Genomic DNA, 25,958 nt, shown 5'->3' with positions numbered 1-25,958 from the left:
ACGCTGTCTGGAACGCAGGGCGAACTTCATCTCCATTTTCTTTGTTTTGTTTTTTTAAGTTACTAAAATTTTTTTTAACGTCTACTTATTTTTGAGAGAGAGAGAGAGAGAGAGACAGAGACAGAGACAGAGACAGAGACCATGAGTGGGGGAGGGGCAGCGAGAGAAGGAGACACAGAATCCCAAGCAGCCTCCAGGCTCCAAGCTGTCAGCACAGACCCTGATATGGGGCTCGAACTCACGAACCACGAGATTATGACCTGAGCCAAAGTCGGACGCTTAACCCACTGAGCCACCCAGGCGCCCCACCATCTCCATTTTCCAGAGGAAGGCACCAAGCCAACCTAGAGAGGAAGGGGGGGAGCTCCCCCCACCTCCACAAGGCTCAGGGCCACTGTAGGGTGGGGCTAATGCTAGAAGCCCCGCCTCCCTAGGACCAGCAGGGGGCTCCTGGAGGAGAGGCTCTGGCTTCTGTTTTCTGCTTCCCTTCTCTTTTATGGAGATTTTCACGATCCCTCTTCGTTCTCTGTTAGGTATATATCCTTGCCTACAGAGCTATAACAGCTGGGACTACTCGGAACTAGATCCAGAGAGATTCCGGAGAGAAGAATTAATTTTGCAGAGAAAACGACTGTTAAAGAGTAAGGTACCACTTGTGGACTTTAGCCCCCTGTGGCCCTGCCACACCCAGCCGTATCCAGTTGAGGCAGGGCAGGGCCTTAGTATTGAGGTAGTCGGGCCAGGTTCCCTTTGACGCTCCCCTGTCTGGTCACCAAAATGACTGAAATGCTGATGTTCAGGGTGCACTTAAAAGTCAGCGCAACATAACTACTGGGCTGCAGGGGTGGAATTTTGTATTCTAACGATGGATGCCGGTTACTGGGTGTCTCTGGGTGTCCGGTTACTGGGACCCATAGCGCAGTCTAGGAGGAATTTAGGCACCGCAGTGACACTACCTTGGATTGGGCACTGTGGTGGGGCTTACAGCGTGCTGAGGCAGCACGGGGAGAGGTACCCAGTCCAGCCCTGAGCAGGCAAGTGGCATTGAAGCGGAGATTCGAAGGATGTGTATTTTAGGCGGGTGAAGGGGAGAATTACTGTTCCAGGCAGAGGGAACAGCATGCGAGAAGACCCAGAGGCATTTCTCGTGGCAGCAGTGAGAGGACTTTATGGGGTAACCAGCCTGTGGGTGGCTGAGTCAGGATTCAAACACGGGACTGCAAAGCCAAAGGGACACACTGTTGGGTCAGGTGGATATTTTCTCCAGCAGGGGGAGGTCTATCCTTTCCATGGGGGCACCCCAGGGACACAGAAAAGCCCTATCTTTAGTAGGTGAATAGGACCCAGAGGGCAGACAACATCCCACTAATGAAATCCCTCAGCCACCCCCAGGACCCTTTGGAAGTGGAGGATAGGAGTGAGAAAATGATTTTTTTCTCAAATATGGTGGAAACCGTTCATACCGGAAGAATGTGAGTCTAAGCACAAAGCTGTACTCTGATTAGCAGTAAAAATCATGCTGTCGCATACTGACTCATTCTCTGCACCAGCCAGCTTGTGTTACTTTGTTTTCCGCCTACTCTACCCCTATGAGAGAGCCTGTTCCCCTCATCTTACAGGAGGAGGTGAGGGGCAGAGAGGTTCATGCGCCCAGGGCGCCCCTGCGCAGCTGGAGGGCCAGAATTTTGCCCAGACGGGCTAATCAACCTCCTGCCTTCGAAGGCAGCCTGTGGGCCCTCTGGCCCAATGAAGCCATTGTCCCCACTCAGTCTACCTCCCTCAGGGAATGCGAGGCCACTCAGCAGGAAGGAGGGGCCCCCCTGAGAGGCAGTACAGTCCCCACCATGGTGAGCCCCCTGTGTGCGCGGGGACGCCGAGAGCCATGCCTTTGCCACCTAGAAGGACCAGCAGCATCAGCGTCCCTAGCCCGGCTGCACCAGGCTCCGCAGTCGTCCCCCAGGGCTCCGTAAGCGCTGTCCAGTTTGCGAAGCGCCAGTCTAGGGCACAGGGGAGGGACCACCTGTCAGGCCTCAGAGAAGAGCATGACCCCCGCTTGATATGTTTGCTTTCCCAGCAATCACCGTGGACACACAGGAGTTGCAAAGTGAACAACATCTAACCTGTGAACTGTCTTCAAATTTAATGACGCTCTAGGAGATGGATAGATTGTTAACTTTTTTAAGGGTTTAAGCCAACATGTCTTCATTTGGATGTTTTCAACTTTTGGGTTTTCTTTTGAAGCCAGTACTTTCTTTCCCCTGTGGGTTGAGTGCTTGCACTGTGTACGGGGCTCCGCATACATTATTGAACTGGGCTCACCAGCCCTGCAAGGTAGTTGGTATTTAAGCCCTGAACAGGATCCGAGAGGTTAGGTAACTTGCCCAAGGTCATTCAGCAGGTGGAATGACTGAGGGGCTCTGGTTTGCCTGAGGTCTGTTGTCCTCCAGGGAGGCGGCTGTGTCAAAACTCCTGGTCTACGGTGTCCTCTCCAGGACAAGAAGGAACTAACTGAAGCACAACTCTGTCTCCTTCCTAGGAAGAGAGTTTCTTTTGTCCACTTCTAAGAGCTACCCCTTCCAGAAGTCTACCCAGAGCAAGGAAGCCCAGGGCCCGAAGGTGAGTAGAGAGTCACAGACCCAGACCCTTTGCATCCCAGATGCTTCAGTGACGTCCACGTGGTTCCGCATCTTTGTGCTCTCCGCCCAGCGTCTCCGGGAGGGGTCCTGGTGGTCCTCTAGGTCTGCGTGCATGAGCAGAGCACCAAAGGGTGACCCCAGAAATGCAGTGATGGGGAAGTGAAGGGAAAAGAAGCAGAGGCTCAGCTCAAGGTGCTTTTCTGTCTTTTCCTCCCCCTCAGTCCTTGTCAGAAACCTGCACCTGGCTGTCCTCTCGACCCCTGCTTGCCCCTCTGTGCCCTGTGATGTTCCCTCCTAGGCAGCTCCAGCACCACCCCCCCCCTCCCCTCCCCTCCCCTCCCCTCCCCTCCCCTCCCTACACTCCAGTTTGAGCTCCTTCATATTACAGCAGGCTCCTTGCTCCCTCAGGCTCCCCGGTACCCCGGCAATCTTTTCAGAATGCAGATCTAATTATGTCCTAGGTCACCCCCCCCCGGCCCCACCCAACTCCCCCTACCCTAAACACCCTCCCCCAGCCCAAATACAAAATACCTCCCGAACCTCAGAAGCCTTCCTCTTGCCGTGGGGTAGACTGACCTGTGCGACCCTGCCACGTCCTGCCGGCCCCATCTCCACCTTCCTGGGCCCTTGCGGCTCCCCCTGCAGGGGTGTTCTCTCAGTTCCTTGTGGACGTCACACCCCTACCAACACCTGGCCTCTGTACCTGCCACTCCTCTTGTCCCAGGTAAGCTCCCTCCTGCCACCATCATTGCCAGCATCTCCTCCCACTGGTAACACGAAACCAAATGCTACCACTACCGATCAAGGCCTCCTTTTTCCAGAAAGCTGGACAAATAAATGTCTGGGAAAACAATGAAAGAGGCCTTCTGCTGCCCGTTTTTGTAAGTAGAACGTCACTGGCACACTGCCACGGTCCCTGGTTGACCTGGTCTTGTACTGCAGGTGGCCTGTCTCACTTGCCCTTCACTGGTCTTCAACTGGCTTTGCACTGCAATGGCAGGGCTGAGTAGTTGCGGTACAGACATCATGGCCCGCACAGCCGGAAACGTTTACTCTCTGGCTCTCGGCCGAAGGAGTTGCCACCCTGCTTCAGGCGACACGTACTCATCCTTCTGTCTCAGCTGAAGCCCTTGTCCTCAGGGTCAGCTGCCTTGACCCTCATCTGCATTTGGTTCCTTGTGATACGTACTCAGAGCTCTGTCCTTCAGAGCACTTATGGAATTATGCGGTCATTCCTATGATCATGGCTGTCTCTGCCACTAATCTTTTTTTTTTTTAAAGCTTTTATTTATTTATTTTGAGAGAAGGAGACCATGAGCAAGGAAGGGTCAGAGAGAGAGGGAGAGAGAATCCCAAGCAGGCTCCCCGCTGTCAGCGCAGAGCCTGATGAGGGTGACATCATGACCTGCGCAGAGATCAGGAGTCAGATGCTTAACCAACTGAGCCACCCGAGCACCCCTCTGCTACTAATCTTTAAGCTGTAGACCAACATCCTCATTGCTTTTTTTTTTTTTTTAATGTTTATTTATTTTTGAGAGAGAGAGAGAGCACGAGCGGGGAAGGGGCAGAGAGAGAGGGAGACACAGAATCGGAAGCAGGCTCCAGGCTCTATGCTGTCAGCACAGAGCCCGATGTGGGGCTTGAACTCGTGAACTGCGAGATCATGGCCTGAGCCGAAGTCGGACGCTCAACCGACTGAGCCACCCAGGCTCCCCAATATCCTCATTTCTAATGCCATGCTTCATTCTGAATAAGTAGCATATGAGGCTCGATTCATCGTTAGACCAGACTTTCCCCTTTGTTTGGGGCGGAGTTGAGGGTGTTTTCACCCTGGCACATTCACCCAGTGTTTGGAATGGGTGAAGGGTGTGCCTTTCTTTTGTAAAGCGGGATAAAGGCTACGTTCTCAATATGATCACTTTTAGAAAACAGGACGTAAGCACATTTAAGGATCTGGAAATGGATGTTCTTTGAACTGGCAAGGCCAGTGCTCCTTGGAAAGTTTCCATGTCCCCACAGGGCTTGAAGGTCTCTGGTTCAACGCCTGCTCTCACAGGTTCAGATTGTAGCTGTGCAGACTCGGACAAGTTACTTAACCTCTCTGAGACTTGGTTTCCGCAGGTGTGACATGAGCACAATAATAGCAGGGCCTTCTCCCCGCCATGATGAAGATCGTAGCACATGTGTCTGTGTGGCCAGGGCCCCTGTCAATCCACGGCCGCACGTCTCAACGGGGCACTTAGCACTGCCCGCCTGTGCTGGCACACTTCCCCAGCATGTGCTCCCCTCCCCCAAACCCTCATGTCATTTGGTCTCCCTTCCCAGAATTCTTGTACTGCAGGCGGCCTGTCTCACTCGCCCTTCACCCCAGCACCCTCCAGGGAGCGTCTTCACTGGGAAATTAGAAGCAGTCAGCAGGAAGGCACTCCCTTTCCTACCACGAGGCACCTGCCCCCATCTGTACCCTCACCATTGGCCTATGGAGGACAGGCCCTGCCCCCGCTTGTGCCCTGGACCCCACCCCCTGGGGACCAAACCCCTCTGTCTTGTGTCGTCATTTCCTCCCACTTGGTGGGATCACGCCCATCTTTGAACAGTCCTGCCTTAGCACTTCCGGCCTTTGCCTCTGCACCTCCATTTCCTGCTGCCTTTCCCGCCAGAACTTCTTGAAAGCCTCATCTGCACCCACACTTCCTTGCCTCAGCCCTCCAGTCGGTTCCTGCCCTCAGGGCATCATTGCAGCGGGCGGCTCCTGCCGTGGCCCAGACCCTAATCTGTTGCCTGCTCTAGTCTGTGTCACGTGGTTGGCTACGCCCACCTTCCTGAACCACTTTTTCCGCTTGGCTTCTGTGTCGCCAGGCTTTTGCAAGTGCCTTCCTTCCCGGCTGGCTGCTCCTTTTCCGTCTTCCTTGCTGGCTCCCTGTCCTTTCGGCCAGTCAGTCTGTCCCGGCCCCTTCCCCTCCACTTACATGTTCTCCCCATGTGGTCTCATCTGGTCCGCTGGCCAGTAACACCCAAATCTCCCTCCCGACGCTGGTGTATCCAACTGCCCCCTGGGGCCCCGCCAGGAGGATCTTGACCTGGAAAGGGGTGAGGAGGTTGCTGATTCCCAGGGTCCGGCATCAGTTTGCTCCTGGCTGACTGCACCAGCCTCTTCCTGGGCTCCTCCCTTGGCCCCAGTCCAGTCTCAGCACAGCCACCAGAGTGACCTTCTCATAGACACCAGATGAGGCTGTTCTCCACCTCAAGCCTCCAGCAGTTTCTCCAGTGCACTGGGAATCCAATCCAGGCCCCTTAGCCTGAGTTGGACTGCCCCTCAGGATCGGGCCACCACCTCTCTCTCCAGCCTCTTCACACCCTTTCCCTCCCTCGGCACCAGTCAGCCCACCGGACTTCCTTCTGCCCTTGGACCCTCCAGGCCTGTGTCCAGCTGAGCCTTTGCACTAACTGTCCCCTTCGCCTGGAACGTGCTTTCCTCAGAGTTCTAAGGAAGGGCTGGCTCCTTCTTGACATTCAGATTCCAGTTTCATTGACATTGCCCTAGTGAGGCCGGTCCTGACTGCCCAGGGACGCTCTATCATCACGTGGCTAATTGAATTCCCTGCACAGTGCTTATCACAGGCTGCTCTTTTTCCTAGGGGATTTATGTAGTGTTTAGTATCTGTCTCCCTCTATTAGAACATAAACTCCAGGGTGCCTGAGTGGCTCAGTCGGTTGAGCGTCTGACTTTGGCTCAGGTCACGATCTCACGGTTTGTGGGCTCGAGCCCCGCATCGGGCTCTGTGCTGACAGCTCGGAGCCTGGAGCCTGCGTCTGATTCTGTGACTCGTTCTCGCTCCACCCCTCCCCCACTTGTGCTCTCACTCTCTCTCTGTCTCTGCCACTCAAAAATAAATAAATGCTAAAAAAAAATAAATAAATTTTCAAAAAATTAGAGAAGACAGTTAAAGAAGATCTTTGTAAGGAAGAATCATCATCTTCTTACCTGCAAACAGTAGTCTCCTTCAGGAAGAAATGTGTTCAAGGGAAACGGTGATGCACCGCCCCCAGGAAGGGCCAGCGTGTTGGTTTCAAAGGCCAGGCCACCAAGAATGAAGCCCAAACCATTCCCCGCCCCCGCCGCCGCCCCCTCCCCCCCCACAAAGGTACACTGCTGTGCCCCAGTCAGTGTTCCTGGGACCAGATGCTCAAAGCTCTGCTCTGCTTTCCTGTCAACAGACTTCCCCAAACTGGAGTCTGCTTGGACTCTGCAGGGCACTGCTTCATCATGTTGGTCATTCATACCCTGAAGGCAGGTGTGGTGCATCTAAAGGGTAGAACTTTGGTGAAATGTCTGCTTCACAGCCCAAAAGAAGCTGGGGGAGTACCTTACGTCTTTCACCTCGGGACATGAGTCTTGCATATATGGAGAAGGAAGGGCACACATGTGACAGATAACACCCCCAGAGGGAGCCATTTAAGCTGAGAACCAAAGGATGAGGAGTCAGCCATTAAAAGTTAATGGAAGAGGGGCGCCTGGGTGGCTCAGTCGGTTGAGCGTCCGACTTCGGCTCAGGTCGTGATCTCACGGTCCGTGAGTTCGAGCTCCGCATCGGGCTCTGTGCTGACAGCTCAGAGCCTAGAGCCCGCTTCGGATTCTGTGTCTCCCCCTCTCTCTGCCCCTCCCCTGCTCATGCTCTGTCTCTCTCTGTCTCAAAAATAAATAGAAACATTAAAAAAAGAGAGTTAATGGAAGAACCTTCCTGAAAAAGGAAACATGTGTGCAAAGGCCCTGAGGCCACACACACACACACACACACAAAAAGAGCTTGAGCTATCCAAGGAACAGAGAGAAGGCCAGTGATATTGTCACCCAGTGCAGATGGGGCATAAGCTAAGATTGCCTGGGGGCCCTCCCAACCAGGCAATCCCAGAGGCGACGGAACCGTAGGAAAGAGGGGCAGGAGTCAAGGCGAGGGAAGCAGCGGTCTGGACAGTTGGGAGAGTCATAGCAAGGAGTATGGATATAATGTAAGTGCTACTGGAATCCATTAAAATAAGGGAAATACACCATTCGACTTTTCTTTTTATAAGATCACACTGTCTTCTGAATACGGAGAATGTAACACAAGGGGACAGAGGACCAGTTAGGAGGCTTTGTAGTTGTCTCAGGAAGAGACCGTGACAGCAGATGAGGAGAAGCAGAGACCTGAAGTGTGTTTTGGAGTCAGATCTTTCAAGCTGTGCTCACAGAATGGCCTGGGGAGTGGGGAGGAAGGGTAGGGAAAAAAGGAAGGAGCCAAAAATGCTTTCCGGTGTGTGGCTGAAGCATCTGAATGGAGCCATTTACTGAGCGGGAGAGCATAGCGTTTGGGGCAGGGGAAAGCTACCAAGAGCTCAGTTTTGAACTTGTTACCTTGAGGAAGCCTATGAGAAGCGTGAAGGCAGACGTCACCCAGGTAGTTCAGTCTGCAAGGCTAGACTTTGGAGGAGAGGTCTGAGTTAAAGATCAAGTCCTACCCAAGTTGTCTGTATCTGTGACAAAGTATGGGAGTTAGGAGTGAATGACCCCCACGGAGTCATAGGCTAGCTTGGTGCAGCAGACCTAAAGTCCCCTCTAAGGTGATGCCATCTCTCAGTTGTGCAACTCTGAGCAAATCTGAGCCTCTGGGTTCTTATCTCACAATGGGCGTCACACCTGACAGGGGAGGCCCCAGGCCAGTCAGGTTTGGTCAGAGTGTCTACTCATTTTATCCGGAGTTTTCCCAAGCTCCAGGGCATGGGTACGGTAAGGGTCAATAACAGTAATGATTCCAACTCCTCCAGCTCGTGCCCGTGCCTGCTAATACCAGCTCTAAAGCCCACTGCCCTCCTGGACATTTCTGGGCAGCCCCAGATCGAATCTCACCTTGGCTCAGAAATAGGCTCCGGGGCTGCCCTGTCCCATCACAGCTGAGCCCTCAGCGCGAGCCGTCTGAGTAGCAGGGTGACCACGTGGGACAGAACGGTTCCGTCTCCTCTGGGCCATGCTGGGGAGGGAGCACCAGGGCAATCTTAGCCTACGCCCCACCTGCATGATAGTCGCCTTGCCTCATAGCTTGGGCATGGTTGCTGGTCACAACCTGACAGAGTGCGTGGGGAAGTGTCCTCTCTAGGCCCTTATGACATCCTTGCAAGGATGTCGTATTGCCTTTATTTGACAGGGGAAGCAGTAGACTCACAGGGGTGAACAGCTTCCCCCGGGCCAAACAGCTGACCTCAGCTGGCATCCGAGCTCTTTTCGCATCGCCCCACCGCCCTTCCAACAACAGACAAACCCAGGACAATCTCCTCGCGTGTATAACATGATCTCCCTGAGGCCTGTTAACAAGGCACGTGATGCTTCATCGAGCCCGGGAGTGTTTTCTGTCTCACACACCCCAGGAACCGCTTCGACCCTATAAAACTCAGTGGCTGTCGGACAGCCAGCTGCATGGGACATGGGAAGCCGTCTCAGCATTCCTCCCATTCAAATATTGTATTTATATAAAGCAAAGTGGTTGTTGAGGCTGGTGGACTGCTCGTCTGCCTCTTGGTGGGCCATCTGTTTAACGTTGCCAAACTCCTACTCATCCTTAAAGACAGAACAAAAGCATCTTCTCTCCTTGGAAGCCCTCCAGCTCTCCCCCAGGCAGGATCAAGCATTCCCCACTCTGGCTTCCCGCGTATAGTCTGCTCGTTGAGCCTGTGGCAGACTAGTCATTGTTCCCCACTATCTGTCATTCACCTCCCCTGTAGAAAAAGAACCTTGGATATGTAGCTGTGCACATACATGGGCAGAATAAAAATGTTTCCTAGCCCCCCCTAGATTTCACATGTAGCCCATGTGACTCAGATCCAGTTAAGGAAATAGAAGTGGGTATGCCGCGTGGCAGTTTTTAGGAATCTTCCTTAAAACACAGCTCATGCGAATGAATCCTTTGTCTCTGTTTCCTTTTCTCCATTCTGCTGCCTGGAATGTGAATGTGACGGCTGGAGCTCTTGCTGCCATCTTGGACCCTAAGAACAAGGGTCCTATCTTAGGAAAGGTGGAACCATGAAGAAGGGACTCTGGAAGAAGTCAGAGTCCCTAAGGACTTACCACCGCAGAAATACCATATAAACCCTGGATTGCGTACCTTCAGACTGTTACGTGGGGGGGAAATTTCTGCCTAGTTTGAGCCACTGTTATTTTGAGTCACTGATCTACAAACCTAATCCTAACTTACGTTACTTCTCTAAGAAATATGTGAATCTGCCCACCCCTTTGCATAATTATCTATTTACTATTCTCTCCCCTGCTGGACTGGGAGCTCCTCTGGGCAAGGGTCTAGGTCTCAGGGTCTGCCTAGTAATAGACACAGTAGTAGTTGCTCAGTGAAATGTCCCCCGAGGGAGTGTGGTAAGTGATTGCGTGAACAATGGCCACAGTGCTCTCGGTCCACTTCCCATAAGCAGCCACACATGCGCTTTGCTTTGCATGCATTAGCTGACTTAATCCTCCTAAGAACCGAATAGGAAACCAAGGCAACCGAGACGTCCAGAGACTTGTCCAAGCTTAGCGGCTGCTGAGGGACAGGGCTGGGACTGGCATCCCGGTCTGCTCAGCCCCCAGCACCTGCATTTGCAGCCACCTCTTGGCCACGCGCCCTGGTTAGAGGGCTGGGTGCCCAGGCTCTGCTGAGTGGTCTCCCTCCACGTGATGCATCGCTAAGAACGAGGAGAAATGTCTGGGAAATTGCATGTTGACTGTTAGTATTCCTCTCCCAACCAATTTTACTCAATTTCATCTTCTTCTTCTTCTTCTTTTTTTTTCCTCTCCTGGAGTCTTCCTGTATAAATTCAACCATGGAGAAAGGTCCTATGGCCAAGAAGAAATCACGGGATGGCTCACAAACACAGAATGCCACAAAAGGTACACGAGCTGTCTTAAAAGGGAAATGTAGGCGTTTGACTTAGTTATGATCTCACAAGCCCTGGCTTCCTGGGTTTGTTCAGACATAATGTGCCACCCTGGTCTACACTTGTGGTTCTAGCCACCCTGGTCTACACTTGTGGTTCTAGCCTGGGTCTTGACACCAAGTGATATCTTAGGAGAGAACATAATTATCTTTTCAGTTCAACAAACACTGATTAAGTTCCACTCTTATGATGAGGAGTTCAGCACAGCGCTGATACTTGTAGGGAAGAAAGGTTGTTTGCAAAGGAAGAAAAATACCTAAGACATGATTACTGCTCCCATCCACTTCCCCCCGCGAAACTCAACATTTGTTGAGGTAAGAATTGATTTGTGTCCAGGTGTTAATTTCTGAAGGAGACTGAGTGACCACACAGAGAGGCCAATGCCACTGAAAGAAAAGTCTGCTACTCACAGTTGTCCTAGGAACAGAGACCCAGACGCACAGGGTCATGGGAGGGATCACCGGTGTCGGCCAGGGGGCGGAATGGAGCAAGGGGAAGGCTCAGGCCACCACCTTTACTGGGATTTCTCTGGGAAAGACAAGGCATGAAAGGTAAACAGGTTGGGATTATCTAGTTTGAGTTCCTGGTGGGCTCTGGGACTTAGGCACTGTTTCTGGTTGTCTGGCACCGGGCCTTGGGGTGATTTAGGGGCGGGGGAAATACTGCCTTGGTGTGAGGGAGTTGGAGAAGTCGATGGTTCAGAGCATGGCCTCTGGGTCACAGGGGAGACATGAGCAGCACTGGCCATCAGTTTTGCCCTGTAATTACTGGATGCCAAATAGACAAATACAGAACCTAAGAAAACACAGAACAGGAACTCTTAAGTATCGTTGCGGGCAATTACACGCATGCGATTATTATTCCAAAAAATTAAGCAATCCTTTTTCTTTACGGAGAAATGGAAGCTCAGAGATGTTAGTATGTGAATTATATCTCAATCAAGCTGTTATTAAAAAAAAAAAAAAAGAACAACTTGGGAACCACTCATTGAGAGGTACAGCCAGGTTCCAAACAGAGGTCAATATTTGTAGGAGAGGGGCGCCTGGGTGGCTCAGTGGGTTAAGTGTCTCAGGTCATGATCTCTTGGTTCGTGAGTTCAAGCCCCATGTTGGGCTCTGTGCTGACAGCTTGGAGCCTGGAGCCTGCTTCGGTCTCTGTGTCTGCATCTCACTCTGCCCCTTCTCTATGCGTGCTCTGTCTCTCTCTCAAAATAAAGAAACATTAAAAAATTAAAAAATATATATTTGTAGGAGACTTCAGTATAAGACCTCAATATAAGCATGCAGTTGACCCTTGAATGACACAGGGGTTAGGGACGATGATCTTGCCACACAGTCAAAAATCCATGTATAACTTTTGACTCCCCCCAAAACGTAACTGCTAATAGCCTACTGCTAACTTAAAGTCTCACCAACAACATAAACAGTTGATTAACACATGTTTTGCATGTTATACGTATTATATACCGTATTCTTATAATAAAGTAGGCTACAGAAAAGACAATGCTATTAAGAAAATCATAAGGTGGAGAAAATATATATATTTAAAGTATATATACTGTCCTGTAAAAGATCTGCATATAAGTGGACTTGTACAGTTCCAACCCACATTGTTCAAGGGTCAACTGCACGTTCAAATTCATGAAGACCTGTGAGTCAAAGAGGAAGTACTAAAGGGAATTAGAAAATATTTTGGGGGTGCCTGGGTGGCTCAGTTGGTTAAGCATCCGACTTTAGCTCAAATCATGATCTTGTGGTCCGTGGGTTCAAGCCCCGCATCGGGCTCTATGCTGACAGCTCAGAGCCTGGAGCCTGCGTCAGATTCTGTGTCCCTCTCTCTCTCTGCCCCTCCCCTGCTCTCTCTCTCTCTCTCAAAAATAAATAAACATTAAAAAAAATTTTTTTGTAAGAAAATATTTTGAACTGAATGAAAATGAAAACCTTTTTTTCTAACATGAACATTTAATGCTATAGCTTTCCCTCTGCACACGGAGGCATTTCACAAATGTTTTGGATATGGTCTTTTAATTTTTATTCAGTTCGGGTTGTCCACTTTGCAGCTATCATAAAGAATGCTGGGGGGCACCTGGGTGGCTCAGCTGGTTGAGCATCCAACTTCAGCTCAGGTCATGATCTCACAGTCCGTGAGTTCGAGCCCCGCATCGGGCTCTGTGCTGACAGCTCAGAGCCCAGAGCCTGCTTCGGATTCTGCGTCTCCCTCTCTCTCTGCCCCTCATCCTGTCACGCTCTGTCTGTCTCTCTCTCTCTCGAAAATAAATAGACATTGAAAAAATTAAAAAAATAAAGAAAGAATGTCAGTATGGACACCCACAGAGAAGATTTTGTGTGGCCGTATGTTTTCATTTCTCTCGGGTGTATGTAAACATAGGGGTAGAACTGCTGGGTCATATGATTAACAGTTTGAGAAACTGCCAAGCTATACTCCAAAGTGATCATCCCACATATTTTGAAGAATGTAAGAGGAGAAACAGTCTATGTTTACTGTGTATAGCCACCGTTATATACTATTTACGTTATATATTTACTATTTTTAACACGTATTTACTGTACATAACCAAATATTTATGATTTCTATTGCTTTTCCATTCTTTTCTATTTTATTTTATTTTATTTTTAAGTAATCTCTACACCCAACGTGGGGCTTGAGTTCACAACCCCAAGGTCAAGAGTCACATGCTCTTCTGACTGAGCCAGCCAGGCGTCCCGTATTGTTTTTCCATTATTCTTGAATTTCCAGGTTTTCTTCTCATACCATTTTCCTTCTATCTGAGGAAAAAAAAAAAAAAAAACCCTTCCTTCAGTAATCCATTTCCAATAGGCCTGCCGGCAATGAATTCCCTTAGTTTTCTTTCATCTGAGAATGTCTCTATTTCACCTTCTTTCTTGAAGGATTTTTTTTTTCTGGTTATTCTGGGTTGGTAGTTCTTTTCTTTCAGCTCCCCTGCTTTTTTAATGTTTATTTTGGGGGTGCCTGGGTGGCTCAGTTGGTTAAGTGTCTGACTTCGGCTCAGGTCATGATCTCATGAATCGTGGGTTTGAGCCCCACCTTGGGCTCTGTGCTGACAGCTCAGAGCCTGGAGCCTGCTTCAGATTCTGTGTCTCCCTCCCTCTCTGCCCCTTCCCCACTCTCTCTCTCTCTCTCTCTCTCTCCCTCCCTCCCTCCCTCTCAAAAACAAATAAACATTTAAAAAAATTTTTTTCAGTTTATTTTGAGAAGGGAGAGAGAGAGTGCGCGCGCGCGGGCGCACACACACACACACACACACACACACACACGAGTGAGTGGGGGAGAGGCACAGAAGGAGGGAGAGAGAGAATCCCAAGCAGGCTCACACTCAACATGGAGTTGACTTGGGCTTGAACTCACCAACTCTGAGATCATGACCTGAGCCAAAATCAAGAGTCAGATGCTTAAGCTTACCCGATGAGCCACTCAGGTACCCCTATGGGATTCCTTTCTTGACCTCTCTCTTTTTTCCCACACTGGCTCCAAAGGCACCCCTGTCTGGTCTTCTGCTAGAAAGTTAGAACTTCCGTCTCTCCACTCTTCTGCATACTTCCTGTGACTGGGTCTGCCTTCATGGCCAACTGGGAAGACAGAGGGAGAAAAAAAAAGTGACAGAGATTCCCTTCCTACTTTCTGAACCACAAATCCATGGTCCAGAGAAGGACTCCCGTCCCTCAGAGTTTTAGATACCTATCCAGCTGCCACTTCTCCTGCTGTCACCACCATACAGGTTTGCAAGCTTCCGGAAGAGGGCTTGCCGAGATGCACGTGTGGGAGAGAAAAGAATCCAGGATTTCCCCCATTCTTCTGGGGCGGGGGGGGGGAAGATCATGACCACAAACAGAGAGCTTCTGTTAGATCTCTTTCTGTCTTCCCCTGATGCTCAGCTCTGGGATTCATGTTGCCTTTGAGCTGAGACATTTAAGAGGAAGAAAATAAATCCAGGAAATTCACTGCCATATGGTTCTTATTTTGAGTTCTGGTTTCCTTCTCCAAGTCACCTGCCAGCGTCTACTTTTCCTCAGAAAGCTACCCCATGCGTTATGCCCAGGGTTTTTAGTTGCATTTAGTAAGAGATGGAGTAGGGACTGCTTACTTTATCTTAACCAGAACTGGAATCCTGATAGAATTCTTTTGGTTCTTTTTTTCTTACTCCATTTTATTCTAATTGTTTGGATGCTATATATTCTGTCTCTGTTCTTCATTACAGATTATTCTTTATTGCAGTGAATCTCAAACAGGGCTAACCACTCCCCACCCACATTTAGCAATGTCTGGAGACATTTGGGGCCATAAATGTCTTGGGGAGAGATTGCCACTGACATCTAGTGGGTAGAGGTCAGGGATACTGCTAAGCATCCTACGATGCACAAGACATCCCCCACAACAAGGAATCATCTGGCTAAAATGTCTGTAACACCAAGATTGAGAAACCTTGCTTTATTGTGTGAATTTGAAATTTTCTCATGCATACTTAGCTTTATGTAAAGTTAAATAATATCTTAACCCACTTCCTTTCCCGAGCAAAGCAAGGACTTGGACAAATTTAACTCCAATCTCTTCTGTCCAGACTTAAATGCTATTTTGTCTAGAGTTTTTAGTTCTGTTCTATTTTAAAACCTCACAAATTACATATTATACTTATTATAGCAGGTAATTTTTGTTTGGTCTTAAACTGTCAGTTTATCTGCCTGCTTCCTGATGCTCAGACCATCTTTCTGGGATCATTTTTCCTGGAAAAAAAATTAGGTAGACAGATAGATAGATATTTAGAGAGAAAGAGAGAATGAGAAAGAGAATTTTTAGCAGTTCCTTTATCACAAGCGTTTTGGTAAGTTCCCTTAGTTTTTATTTTTCTATGAATGTCTTTATTTCATCTTTGTTCTTTTTTTTTTTTTTTTAGTTTATTTATTTATTTTGAGAGAGAGAGAGCACATGTGTGGGAGGGCAGGAGAGGGAGAAGAGAGAATCCCAAGCAGGCTCCACACCGTTGTAGAGCCTGATGCTGGAACTCACGAACCCGTGAAATCATGACCTGGGCCAAAACCAAGAGTCAGTCGTTTAACTGACCAAGCCATGCAGGCACCCCTATTTCACCTTTGTTCTTGAAGATAGTTCCTATGGGTCCACAAGTCTACCTAAATGCTTTGATGATTTGATTCCATCGCCTTCTGCTTTCTGTTGTTACTGTCGAGAACTCTGCAGTCATTCTGTTGTCCCTTTATCGATGATCTGTTGTTTCTCTCTGCCCATCTTTAAGATGGTCTGTGTCAACCTTCTCCTACAGTAAAGCCATAATTTTGTGCAAGAGTTGGGTCTTTTATTCTCAACACCCTTTCTGATCCTACTAGCATTTTATTTTATTTGTTTGTTTGTTTAAAGTTAGCTCTATACCCAATGGGGGGCTTGAATTCACAACCCCCCAGATCAAGACATTGCATGCTCTACTGACTGAGTCAGCTAGGCACCCCGCTGCTTAGCATTTTTAAAGCCATCAGGCCTCTCCTTCCTTATTCTCTGGCCATGGTGTAACTTGTAGAGAACCGTATGCGTGGCGTCTGAGTTGGTGTTACACTTGTTATTTGCATGTCTTTTTTTTCCCACGAAGCTGTGAGTTGCTCGAAGATAGTCTATTTCCAGCCCCGTGCATGGACCTAACACATAGTAAATGCTCAGTGGATGTTTGTTGGATGGATAGATGGACGGATGGATGGATGGACAGATAAGTAGAGGGACAAATGTGTGGCCGCAGGTATATATCTGGCTAAAGTACAAGTGAGATTGTATGAATTTACCTGAACTATTTCCCAATGACCTGAATACACCCAGGTAATTCATGCGATTAGGAAGCGGAGATCTGCCATACATGCTTTCTTATCACAGCTGGCAAGCTCCAGTGATCCTTTTATTTATTTTTTTTTTTGCCAACGTTATATTGACAGAGAATCGCCGGCAGACTCTGGTCTTGAGGAAAGCTGCAAAACAAGTCAAGAGGATATCAGAAGCAAGAGAATATGAGAATATGCTTCCCAAGCAGGTGAGCACATGATTGGAAATTTAATAGTAGAGATGATTTCAGAGGGGCTAGGAGATCTGGGGAGAAAAGCCAGCCCTGTGAAGATGTCAGGGTCAGAATGGGGGTATTTCTTACAGACGCTGGTGATATAGTCAGGAAATCTCCTAAGAGTGATTCCTGGTGGAGGCAGGTACCCATTAACTGGGCATTTTATCTGGATTTCTCCAGGGGGTTAAATTACCTGCTTGAAATTCAGGAGCCTTGGTGTAATGGGAAGAGAGCACTGAGCCTCATTGCCCTACTCTAGAAAATGGGACAGTAATTCCTAGGTCATGGCGTTCTTATGAGGTTCACCTGAGGTAGTAATATTTAACATCTAATGGACATTTACTACATGTCGGACATTAAACTAAACCTGTACACGCAGTATATTTTATTTTACTGTCACAGTCCTCTGAGATAACTCTTCCTAGTCTTCTTCAGTTTATTAGTGAGGAAAGTGATGCTCAGAGCATTGTCTAAATTCACAAAGCCGATGAGTGTTGTTTTTTTTTTTAATATATGAAATTTATTGTCAAATTGGTTTCCATACAACACCCAGTGCTCATCCCAAAAGGTGCCCTCCTCAATACCCATCACCCACCCTGCCCTCCCTCTCACCCCCCATCAACCCTCAGTTTGTTCTCAGTTTTTAACAGTCTCTTATGCTTTGGCTCTCTCCCACTCTAACCTCTTTTTTTTTTTCCCTTCCCCTCCCCTATGGGTTTCTGTTACGTTTCTCAGGATCCACATAAGAGTGAAACCATATGGTATCTGTCTTTCTCTGTATGGCTTATTTCACTTAGCATCACACTCTCCAGTTCCATCCACGTTGCTACAAAAGGCCATATTTCATTCTTTCTCATTGCCACGTAGTATTCCATTGTGTATATAAACCACAATTTCTTTCTCCATTCATCAGTTGATGGACATTTAGGCTCTTCCCATAATTTGGCTATTGTTGAGAGTGCTGCTATAAACATTGGGGTACAAGTGCCCCTATGCATCAGTACTCCTGTATCCCTTGGATAAATTCCTAGCAGTGCTATTGCTGGGTCATAGGGTAGGTCTATTTTTAATTTTCTGAGGAACCTCCACACTGCTTTCCAGAGCGGCTGCACCAATTTGCATTCCCACCAACAGTGCAAGAGGGTTCCTGTTTCTCCACATCCTCTCCAGCATCTATAGTCTCCTGATTTCTTCATTTTGGCCACTCTGACTGGCGTGAGGTGGTATCTGAGTGTGGTTTTGATTTGTATTTCCCTGATAAGGAGCGACGTTGAGCATCTTTTCATGTGCCTGTTGGCCATCCGGATGTCTTCTTTAGAGAAGTGTCTATTCATGTTTTCTGCCCATTTCTTCACTGGGTTATTTGTTTTTCGGGTGTGGAGTTTGGTGAGCTCTTTATAGATTTTGGACACTAGCCCTTTGTCCGATAGGTCATTTGCAAATATCTTTTCCCATTCCGTTGGTTGCCTTTTCGTTTTGTTGGTTGTTTCCTTTGCTGTGCAGAAGCTTTTTATCTTCATAAGGTCCCAGTAATTCACTTTTGCTTTTAATTCCCTTGCCTTTGGGGATGTGTCGAGTAAGAGATTGCTATGGCTGAGATCAGAGAGGTCTTTTCCTGCTTTCTCCTCTAAGGTTTTGATGGTTTCCTGTCTCACATTCAGGTCCTTTATCCATGTTGAGTTTATTTTTGTGAATGGTGTGAGAAAGTGGTCTAGTTTCAACCTTCTGCATGTTGCTGTCCAGTTCTCCCAGCACCATTTGTTAAAGAGACTGTCTTTTTTCCATTGGATGTTCTTTCCTGCTTTGTCAAAGATGAGTTGGCCATACGTTTGTGAGTCTAGTTCTGGGGTTTCTATTCTATTCCATTGGTCTGTGTGTCTGTTTTTGTGCCAAGCCGATGAGTGTTAAAGCCAAGAGTTGCACACGGATCTGTCAGACTGTGAGCCTGAGCTGTTAATCACCGAGCTTTGCCACTAGCAAAGTCCCCAGAACTCGAAAGTCCCTGGATTAATGTGTTTTCTCTCCTCTTCTCCTCCCCGCCCCTAGCTCTTCCCCACAAACCTCTGCGGACGGTAGTTTACATCAATGGCAGCTTCAGCCTTCAGTTCTTGAGCCTCCTTCATTTCTCCATACTTTACCACTGCCTGTTGCCCCTCAGCATTTAGCGGTGACGTTCTGAGAAGTAGGGCAGGGCGTGATGGAAAAGACAGACGGACATGGGTTCAGATCTTGGTGGTGAATCTTTTCAGCTGTGTTACTTGAGCAGGTGACTCAACTTTTCTGACCTCCTTCCATAAAACGGGGAAAATAAAGTCCAGCAGTGGTGACGGCCCTTCTTGCTGACAGGGCTGGCGGTGGGTGACGAACAGTCGTGTCCTACTCTGTGACCCACCTTGGTGGGGAGGGGAGGCCAAGCGGGTGGAGTGGATGGTGGTAGATTTTAACAGGAATGGGAAGCAGCTGAGAGCCAACGGCCTGGCAGAGACAAGGGGAAGGGAAGTGCCAAAGGAGAGCTAGCTCAGTACGCTATTCACGGGGGCCCGCGGGACACTCCTGACCGAGGAGCCAACGTGTGATTCTACCACTTGAGACACAGCTTGGATGTAACCTGCTGCCTGTTCTTTGCCCATGGTCAAATCAAACAGCGTTGCAGGGCACGTAATAAAAAGTAAATTTCTCTTTCACGCCAGGCCCTATGCCCCTGACCCAGAGGCAAACACTATTTTCCCGTATACCCTTCCAGAAATATCGGGCGGATGTCAAGGAATACAAACCTTTTTTTAATATATACAAACCACAATAGAATATACACTATTTTGCACTTTGCTTTTTCAACCTAACACATAATGGCCAACATTTTTTGAGTGCTTACTGTATGCCAAACATCATTCTAAACACGTCATATGTGTTGACTCATTTAATCTTCACACAACCCTATGAAAAGTAGTTTTTACTTATTATCCCCATTTTAGGCTCAGAAATATTAAGTATTTCACTTCACGCCAAATGGCTAGTAGGTGGTAGAACCAAGATTTTCAAAAGGATACAATTTATATACCATACAGTTCAGCATTGTAATGTACAATTTAGTGGGCTTTAGTTTAGTCGTGTGATCATGACCACTATCTGATTCCAGAACACTTTTATCACCCCAAAAAGAAGCTGCATACTCATTAGCAGTCCCTCCCCGGTCCCCTGCCCCCCCAGTCTCTTCAGCCACCAATCTCCTTTTCTGCCTGTACAGATTTCTCTGTTCTGGACATTTCGTATAAATGGAATCATACAATCGGTGGCCTTCTATCACTGATTTCTGTCACTTAGCATAATGCTTTCAAACTTTATCCCTGCAGTACCGTGGATCAGTACTTAATTTCTTTTTATGGCTGAATAACATGCCATGTATGAATAGACCACACTGTGTTTATCCATCTACTGGCAGATGGACATTTGGGTTGCTATGAATAACACTGCTTCTATGAACATTCACATACCAGTTTTTGTGTGTGCATATTTTTTCTATTCTCTCGGGTATATACCCAGGAGTGGCATTGTTGGGTCATATGGTAACTCTGTCTAACTTCTTTAAAAAAAAGTTTTTTTAACGTTTAAAATTTTTTTTAAGTTTATTTATTCATTTCAAGAGAGACAGAGAGAGCAAGCAGGGGAGGGACAGAGAGAGAGGGAGAGAGAGGGAATCCCAAGCAGGCTCTGCACTGTCACCATAGAACCCAATGCAGAGCTCGAACTCACGAAACGTGAGACCATGACCTGAGCTGAAACCAGGAGTTGGACGCTTAACTGACTGAGCCACCCAGATGCCCCCCAATTTTTTTTAACATTTATTCACTTTTGAGAGAAAGAGAGAGAGAGATAGAGTGTGAGCAGGGGAGGGGCAGAAGCGAGGGGGACACAGAATCCAAAGCAGGCTCCAGGCTCTGAGCTGTCAACACAGAGCCCGACGTGGGGCTCAAACCCATGAACTGTGAGATTATGACCTGAACCAAAGTCATGTGCTTAACTGACTGAGCTACCCAGCTGCCCCGTTTTTGTTTTTTCTATTCTTAGTAGAAATAGGACAACTTTTGAGGTTCTTAGTCTTTTGCTTATAATTTGTTTGTAGAAGTTCAATTCTTTGTCATATGTTTGGCAAAAATGTTTAGTATTTAATCTTTTTACTTTAATGATGGTATCTTGTGTGAGAAAATGTAATTTGGGGGGAGAAACTTATAATTTTTTAAGAGCCATATTTATTGGTCTTCTGTTTTATGGTTTCTTGATTTCATTTCTTATTAAGAAAGATCTTTATCACTCTACGCTTATATGAGATATTCTCCCAATTTTTCCCCAATATTTTTATATTATCACCTATTCGCAATACAAAAACGTTACTCACATGAGCGAACGTCACCAGGGGTCACTCTGCTCCTTTGAATTTAGCCAAAGATCGGCTCAAGCATTTGTTACAGGATTTGTTTGAAGCCCAGTCCTTTCCCCAAATGTCCGTGAACTTGGGGGGCTTACTGGCACCCAGCCCCTCTTCTGTCCTGCATGTGCTGTGCACCTACCACATGGGCCCAAATGTGCAACCCCCCTCTTCCCTTCATTTTCGAAAAATCGCCCACACAGGCCTGTGTGTGTGTCGAGCAGACAGAAGGTATCACTAAGTTTAAAGAGGTGAGAATAAGGGAGACCTCATCACAGGGGGGCCAAGAACAGTGAGTTGCTCTTAGAAACCTTTTAGTTGCCCCACCAGTTGGACCCACCCTCCACTTTCCTCTCTTTTCTTTTTGAGAGAGAGAGAGAGAGAGAGAGAGGCACGAGTGCAAGTGGGGGAGGAGCAGAGAGAGGGGAACAGAGGATCCCAAGCAGGCTCTGTGCTGACAGCAGCGAGCCTGATGGGGGGCTTGAACTCAGAAACCGTGAGATTGTGACCCAAGCCAAAGTCAGACGCTTACCCAACTGAGCCACCCAGGCGCCCCTGTCCATGACTCATCGAGAACACTAAGGATGTTTAGGTTGGAGAAGGCAACAATAAGAGAAGATCAAGGGCTCTCCTCAGATATTTTAAGGACTATTCCATAACACGTGGTTCTGGAGGAAGATCGGTTAGAATTACAGAGAGTCAGATTTTTATCTCGGGTAAGAAAGAACTTCCTCAGGGTCCAAGTTGTCATTTTAAACCAGCTTTACCACCTGGCTCTGCGGCAGACTGTCTGCAGGGCTTGTTCCAGCTCTGACTCTCAGACCTCTTGAAACTCATTCCTCTTGCCAGGTCTCTGATGCCAACCCTTCACCCTAGCCCCTACTCTGCTTTCTCCCTGCCCCTTGGATCTGACGTCTCAGAACCTCTCTCCTCTTGCACACTGGCCCGCCTTTGCCCGGTGCTGTGGCTAGGACCAGCCCTTCGCACTCCCGTCCCCAGGTCTCGGTACCCAAGGCCCCTCCCCTGCCTCCTCCCTGCGAGGAGAAATCAGGTCCTTACCAACCGTGGAACTGGATGCTTCTGAGGGTAATATATTCCTTGTTTCCAGAGTTAGGGAAGCAAAAATGGACCATTCCCTGTTGCTAATATTATCAAAAGGAGGTATATTCGTTGGAATTCTTTGCTTATAAGTGCCAAAATCCGGCCTTGGCCACCGTGAGCAAAGACTAGAAGAACATCGAGTAGCTAGAAAGTCTGAAGTGAGTCCAGGGACCGGGAGAAGAATCATGGCCCTTCAAACCCTTGAACCATCTCTTCAAGGTAACATGTCTGGAACGGGTGAGCCCCCATGTGTTTCCAGGCTACGGTTTACCCCAGTCAAGACTCAAAATCCCAGGAGCGGGAATTTTGACTGACCAAGCTTATTGCACGTGCCCTGGTTCTAGCTGGGTGGGTGAGAGGCAGGCTCTGGAAGAAGCTGTGAAACCTCTGAAGACCCCCCTGATGGCCCTGCTAGTGGCCTTCACAGGGGAGCAAGAATTTTTTAAAACAATTTTTTAATGTTTATTTATTGTTTATTTATTTTTGAGAGACAGAGAGAGAGACAGAGAGAGAGAGAGAGAGAGAGCGAGCAAGCAGGGGAGGGGCAGAGAGAAAGGGAGACACAGAATTTGAAGCAGGCTCCAGGCTCTGCACTGTCAGCACGGAGCCCGAAATGGGGCTCGAACTCATGCACTGAGCGATCATGACCTGAGCCGGTCATATGCTTCACCCACTGAGCCACCCAGGCGCCCTGGGGGAGCAAGACTTTTGGCTTAAAGTCCCCACAAGCCTGAAGGCAGTGGAGGGCAGGTGAACTCCCTCCAGTGCAAGAATCGGGGGCTGTCAGGAAAGGAGGGTGGATTCTGGGCAGACAAAAGAACAAGTTTAGGATAAATGGGGAACGAGATTAGTGGACCCTGGGTCCACTTTGGAATCTTCTAGACTGTGGGAAACAATTTGTTTTTCACCAAATAAGTTCACTAAAGCAAAATGACCGCTTATCTGCCATCACCATCATTTCATAGAAGGAAGGTTATTAATACAAAAAAGCGGAAAAGGCAATCTCAGAATAAAAGAACGTCTTTAAAGTGAATACACTCACTTTAAGTCAGATTTACGACAATATTTTTTTCCTTCTTGCCCTCATTTCACTGGAGACCAGTGAACACAGACTTGCCCCCTCGTAGGCCGTAGGGTTTAGGAGTCTTGGGCTAAGTGATGTGCAGCTTCCTTACTAGCCCCAAGTTTCTGTGATCCCAGTGGGATCTTGCTGTTGAACAGTGATTCTCCATAGGGGCTGGGGAGGGGCAAGTTTGCCCCCTGGGAGACTTGGCCCCTGCCTGGAGACATTTCCAGTTGTCACAGCTGGGAGTAAAGGAGGAGATGGCATCCTACTGGCATCTAGAAACCAGGGATGCCGCCCAGCTTCCTACTATGCACGGGACAGCTCCCACCACCATCAGCTTTCTGGCCCAAGATGTCGAATGACGAGGTTCAGAGACTGTTATAGACAGAAGAAACATCTCAGGAAGCAATTCAAATCCAAAAAGGCTTAGAGAAGAGTGCACTCAGGTGTCGTCACAGCCCTTATGCAGGAGGCAGAGTTTTTTAGTTAAATTATAACTCCTTCTTTAAATTTTTTTTTAACGTTTATTTATTTTTGAGACAGAGAGAGACAGAGCATGAACGGGGGAGGGTCAGAGAGAGAGGGAGACACAGAATCGGAAGCAGGCTCCAGGCTCTGAGCCATCAGCCCAGAGCCCGACGCGGGGCTCGAACTCATCACAGACCGCGAGATCGTGACCTGAGCTGAAGTCGGACGCTTAACCGACTGAGCCACCCAGGCGCCCCATATAACTCCTTCTTTAAATAAAATGTATTGCTTCTTTAACCCAACACCCCCCAACCACTGCAGAGACCTCTTAACCACTCCTCACATCCCCTCTCACCCACTGCAGGAGTTTCTCTGCATTGCACTCCTAGGGATCTGCAGAAAAATTAGTCCGATTATGTTGAGCCCCAGCTCAAACCTTCTGGTGGCTTCTATCACACTTACAAAAGATTGTGGTTCCTTACCTTTTCACAGACCACTTCATGGAAAAGATCCCTCTCCTCCCCCATCTCCCTTCCCACCACCCTCTACCCTTTGCCCCACTTCTTTTTTTTTCTTTTTCTTTTCTTTTTTTTTTTTTTTTTAAAGATTTTAAGTAATCCCTATACTCAGTGTGGCCTCGAACCCACAACCCTGAGATCCGGGGTCAAGAGTCACATGCCAAGCGCCCCACCTGCTTGATCCTTATCTGAAGCACTTATTATTCCATAATGTCATGTTATTCTTTTATTTGTTGGTTTGTTGATTGTCTTTGTCTCAACTGTAATGCAAGCTCCATTAGAATTTGTCTTCTCAGCTGAATCCCCAGCACCTAAAACAGTGTATACACGTGGTAGGGACCCAATAAATATTTGCCGAATGAATCGTTACCATTTTGGTAACTATGCTTCCAGTCTCCTGTCTATCTTTTTTTTTTTTAACTGATTTATTTCATAGAAAAGATACAGGGGCACCTGGGTGGCTCAGTTGGTTAAGTGTCCAACTCTTGATTTCAGCTCAGATCATGATCCCACCATCACGGGCTCAAGTCCTGTGTCGGGCTCTGTGCTGAGCATGGAACCTGCTGGAGAGTCTCTCTCTCTCCCTCTGCCCCTCTCCCCAACTTGCACTCTTTAAAATAAATAAATAGACATTAAAAAAAAAAAGAAAGAAAATACATAATACCATCTACCCAATTTTGCCTCTTGATTTTTTAAAATTTTATTTTAGAGACAGCACGTAAGCAGAGTAGAGGGGCAGAGAATCTCCGCACTGAGTGTGGAGCCTGACACGGGGCTCAATCCCACGACCCTGAGATCATGACCCGAGCCTAAATCGAGAGTCAGATGCTCAGCTAACTGAGCCACCCAGGCACCCTGCATCTTGGTTTTTTTTATTTTTTTTATTTTTTTAAATGTTTATTTATTTTTTGAGAGAGAGAGACAGAGCACAAGAGGGGGAAGAGCAGGGAGAGAGGGAGGCACAGAATCCGAAGCAGGCTCCAGGCTCTGAGCTGTCAGCACAGAGCCTGATGTGGGGCTCAAACTCATGAACCGCAAGATCATGACCTGAGCTGAAGTCGGACGCTTAACCAACTAAGCCACCCAGGCACCCCGGTGCATCTTGATTTTTTAATCTTCTATCAGATATGAAACAGTTCCTTAGTATTGACTCTTCATAAACATTTTAATAGTGGCATAACTATTTCTTGGGGTAGAGACACCAACATCTTCTTGAACACTCAGTTTATTCTGATCTTTTGCCGTTGTAAATATCTATCTGATTTAGTACTTAAATCTTTTTTTTCTTTAATTGGTGTAATTTCTTTAGGATGGCATCCTAAAACTGGAGTTACTGGACAAAGAATAGGATGAGTACCTTTACATTTCTTAATACAGGCTGTAAAAATGACAATATCTTATTTTTCCCTCTCTCTTTCCTATTCAGTCTTACCCAGCCTGCAAAAGCCCCGAGCTGACTTTGAACTTCTTCAACATTTACGGGAAGAGCCCTCTGATTGTGCACTTCCTCCAGAACCACACCAGTCTGCAGCAGTGCGGCAAAGACGTGTTGATAGTCAGAAGGGAAAAAACCAAGAGCATCCCATATCCTTTCCTCCAGTGGGCAGGGCTCACATTACGCCAGACCCCTGCTTCTCCCAGAAACAAGGGTGTGGAGAGGTACCCAGCCCTGAGCACAGTGCTTGGCGCATAGTAG

General features: G+C 47.9%; 1 protein-coding gene across 1 annotated transcript in view; it reads left to right on the top strand.

Annotated features, from left to right (window-relative positions):
- FAM227A (family with sequence similarity 227 member A) overlaps positions 1-25,958 on the top strand; it is a 74,586-nt gene that overhangs the window by 25,302 nt on the left and 23,326 nt on the right. Inside the window, exons 10-14 of the mRNA XM_049626379.1 lie at positions 534-641; positions 2,537-2,616; positions 10,461-10,548; positions 16,565-16,659; positions 25,689-25,846. Coding sequence (XP_049482336.1) covers positions 534-641; positions 2,537-2,616; positions 10,461-10,548; positions 16,565-16,659; positions 25,689-25,846 — 529 coding nt within the window. The remainder of the gene's footprint in view (positions 1-533; positions 642-2,536; positions 2,617-10,460; positions 10,549-16,564; positions 16,660-25,688; positions 25,847-25,958) is intronic.

Source organism: Panthera uncia, chromosome B4 (genome assembly GCF_023721935.1).
Source record: "Panthera uncia isolate 11264 chromosome B4, Puncia_PCG_1.0, whole genome shotgun sequence".
Taxonomy (NCBI): Eukaryota; Metazoa; Chordata; class Mammalia; order Carnivora; family Felidae; genus Panthera; species Panthera uncia.
Note: the sequence above shows the minus strand (reverse complement) of the source record. Positions and strands in the feature narration are given on the sequence as shown.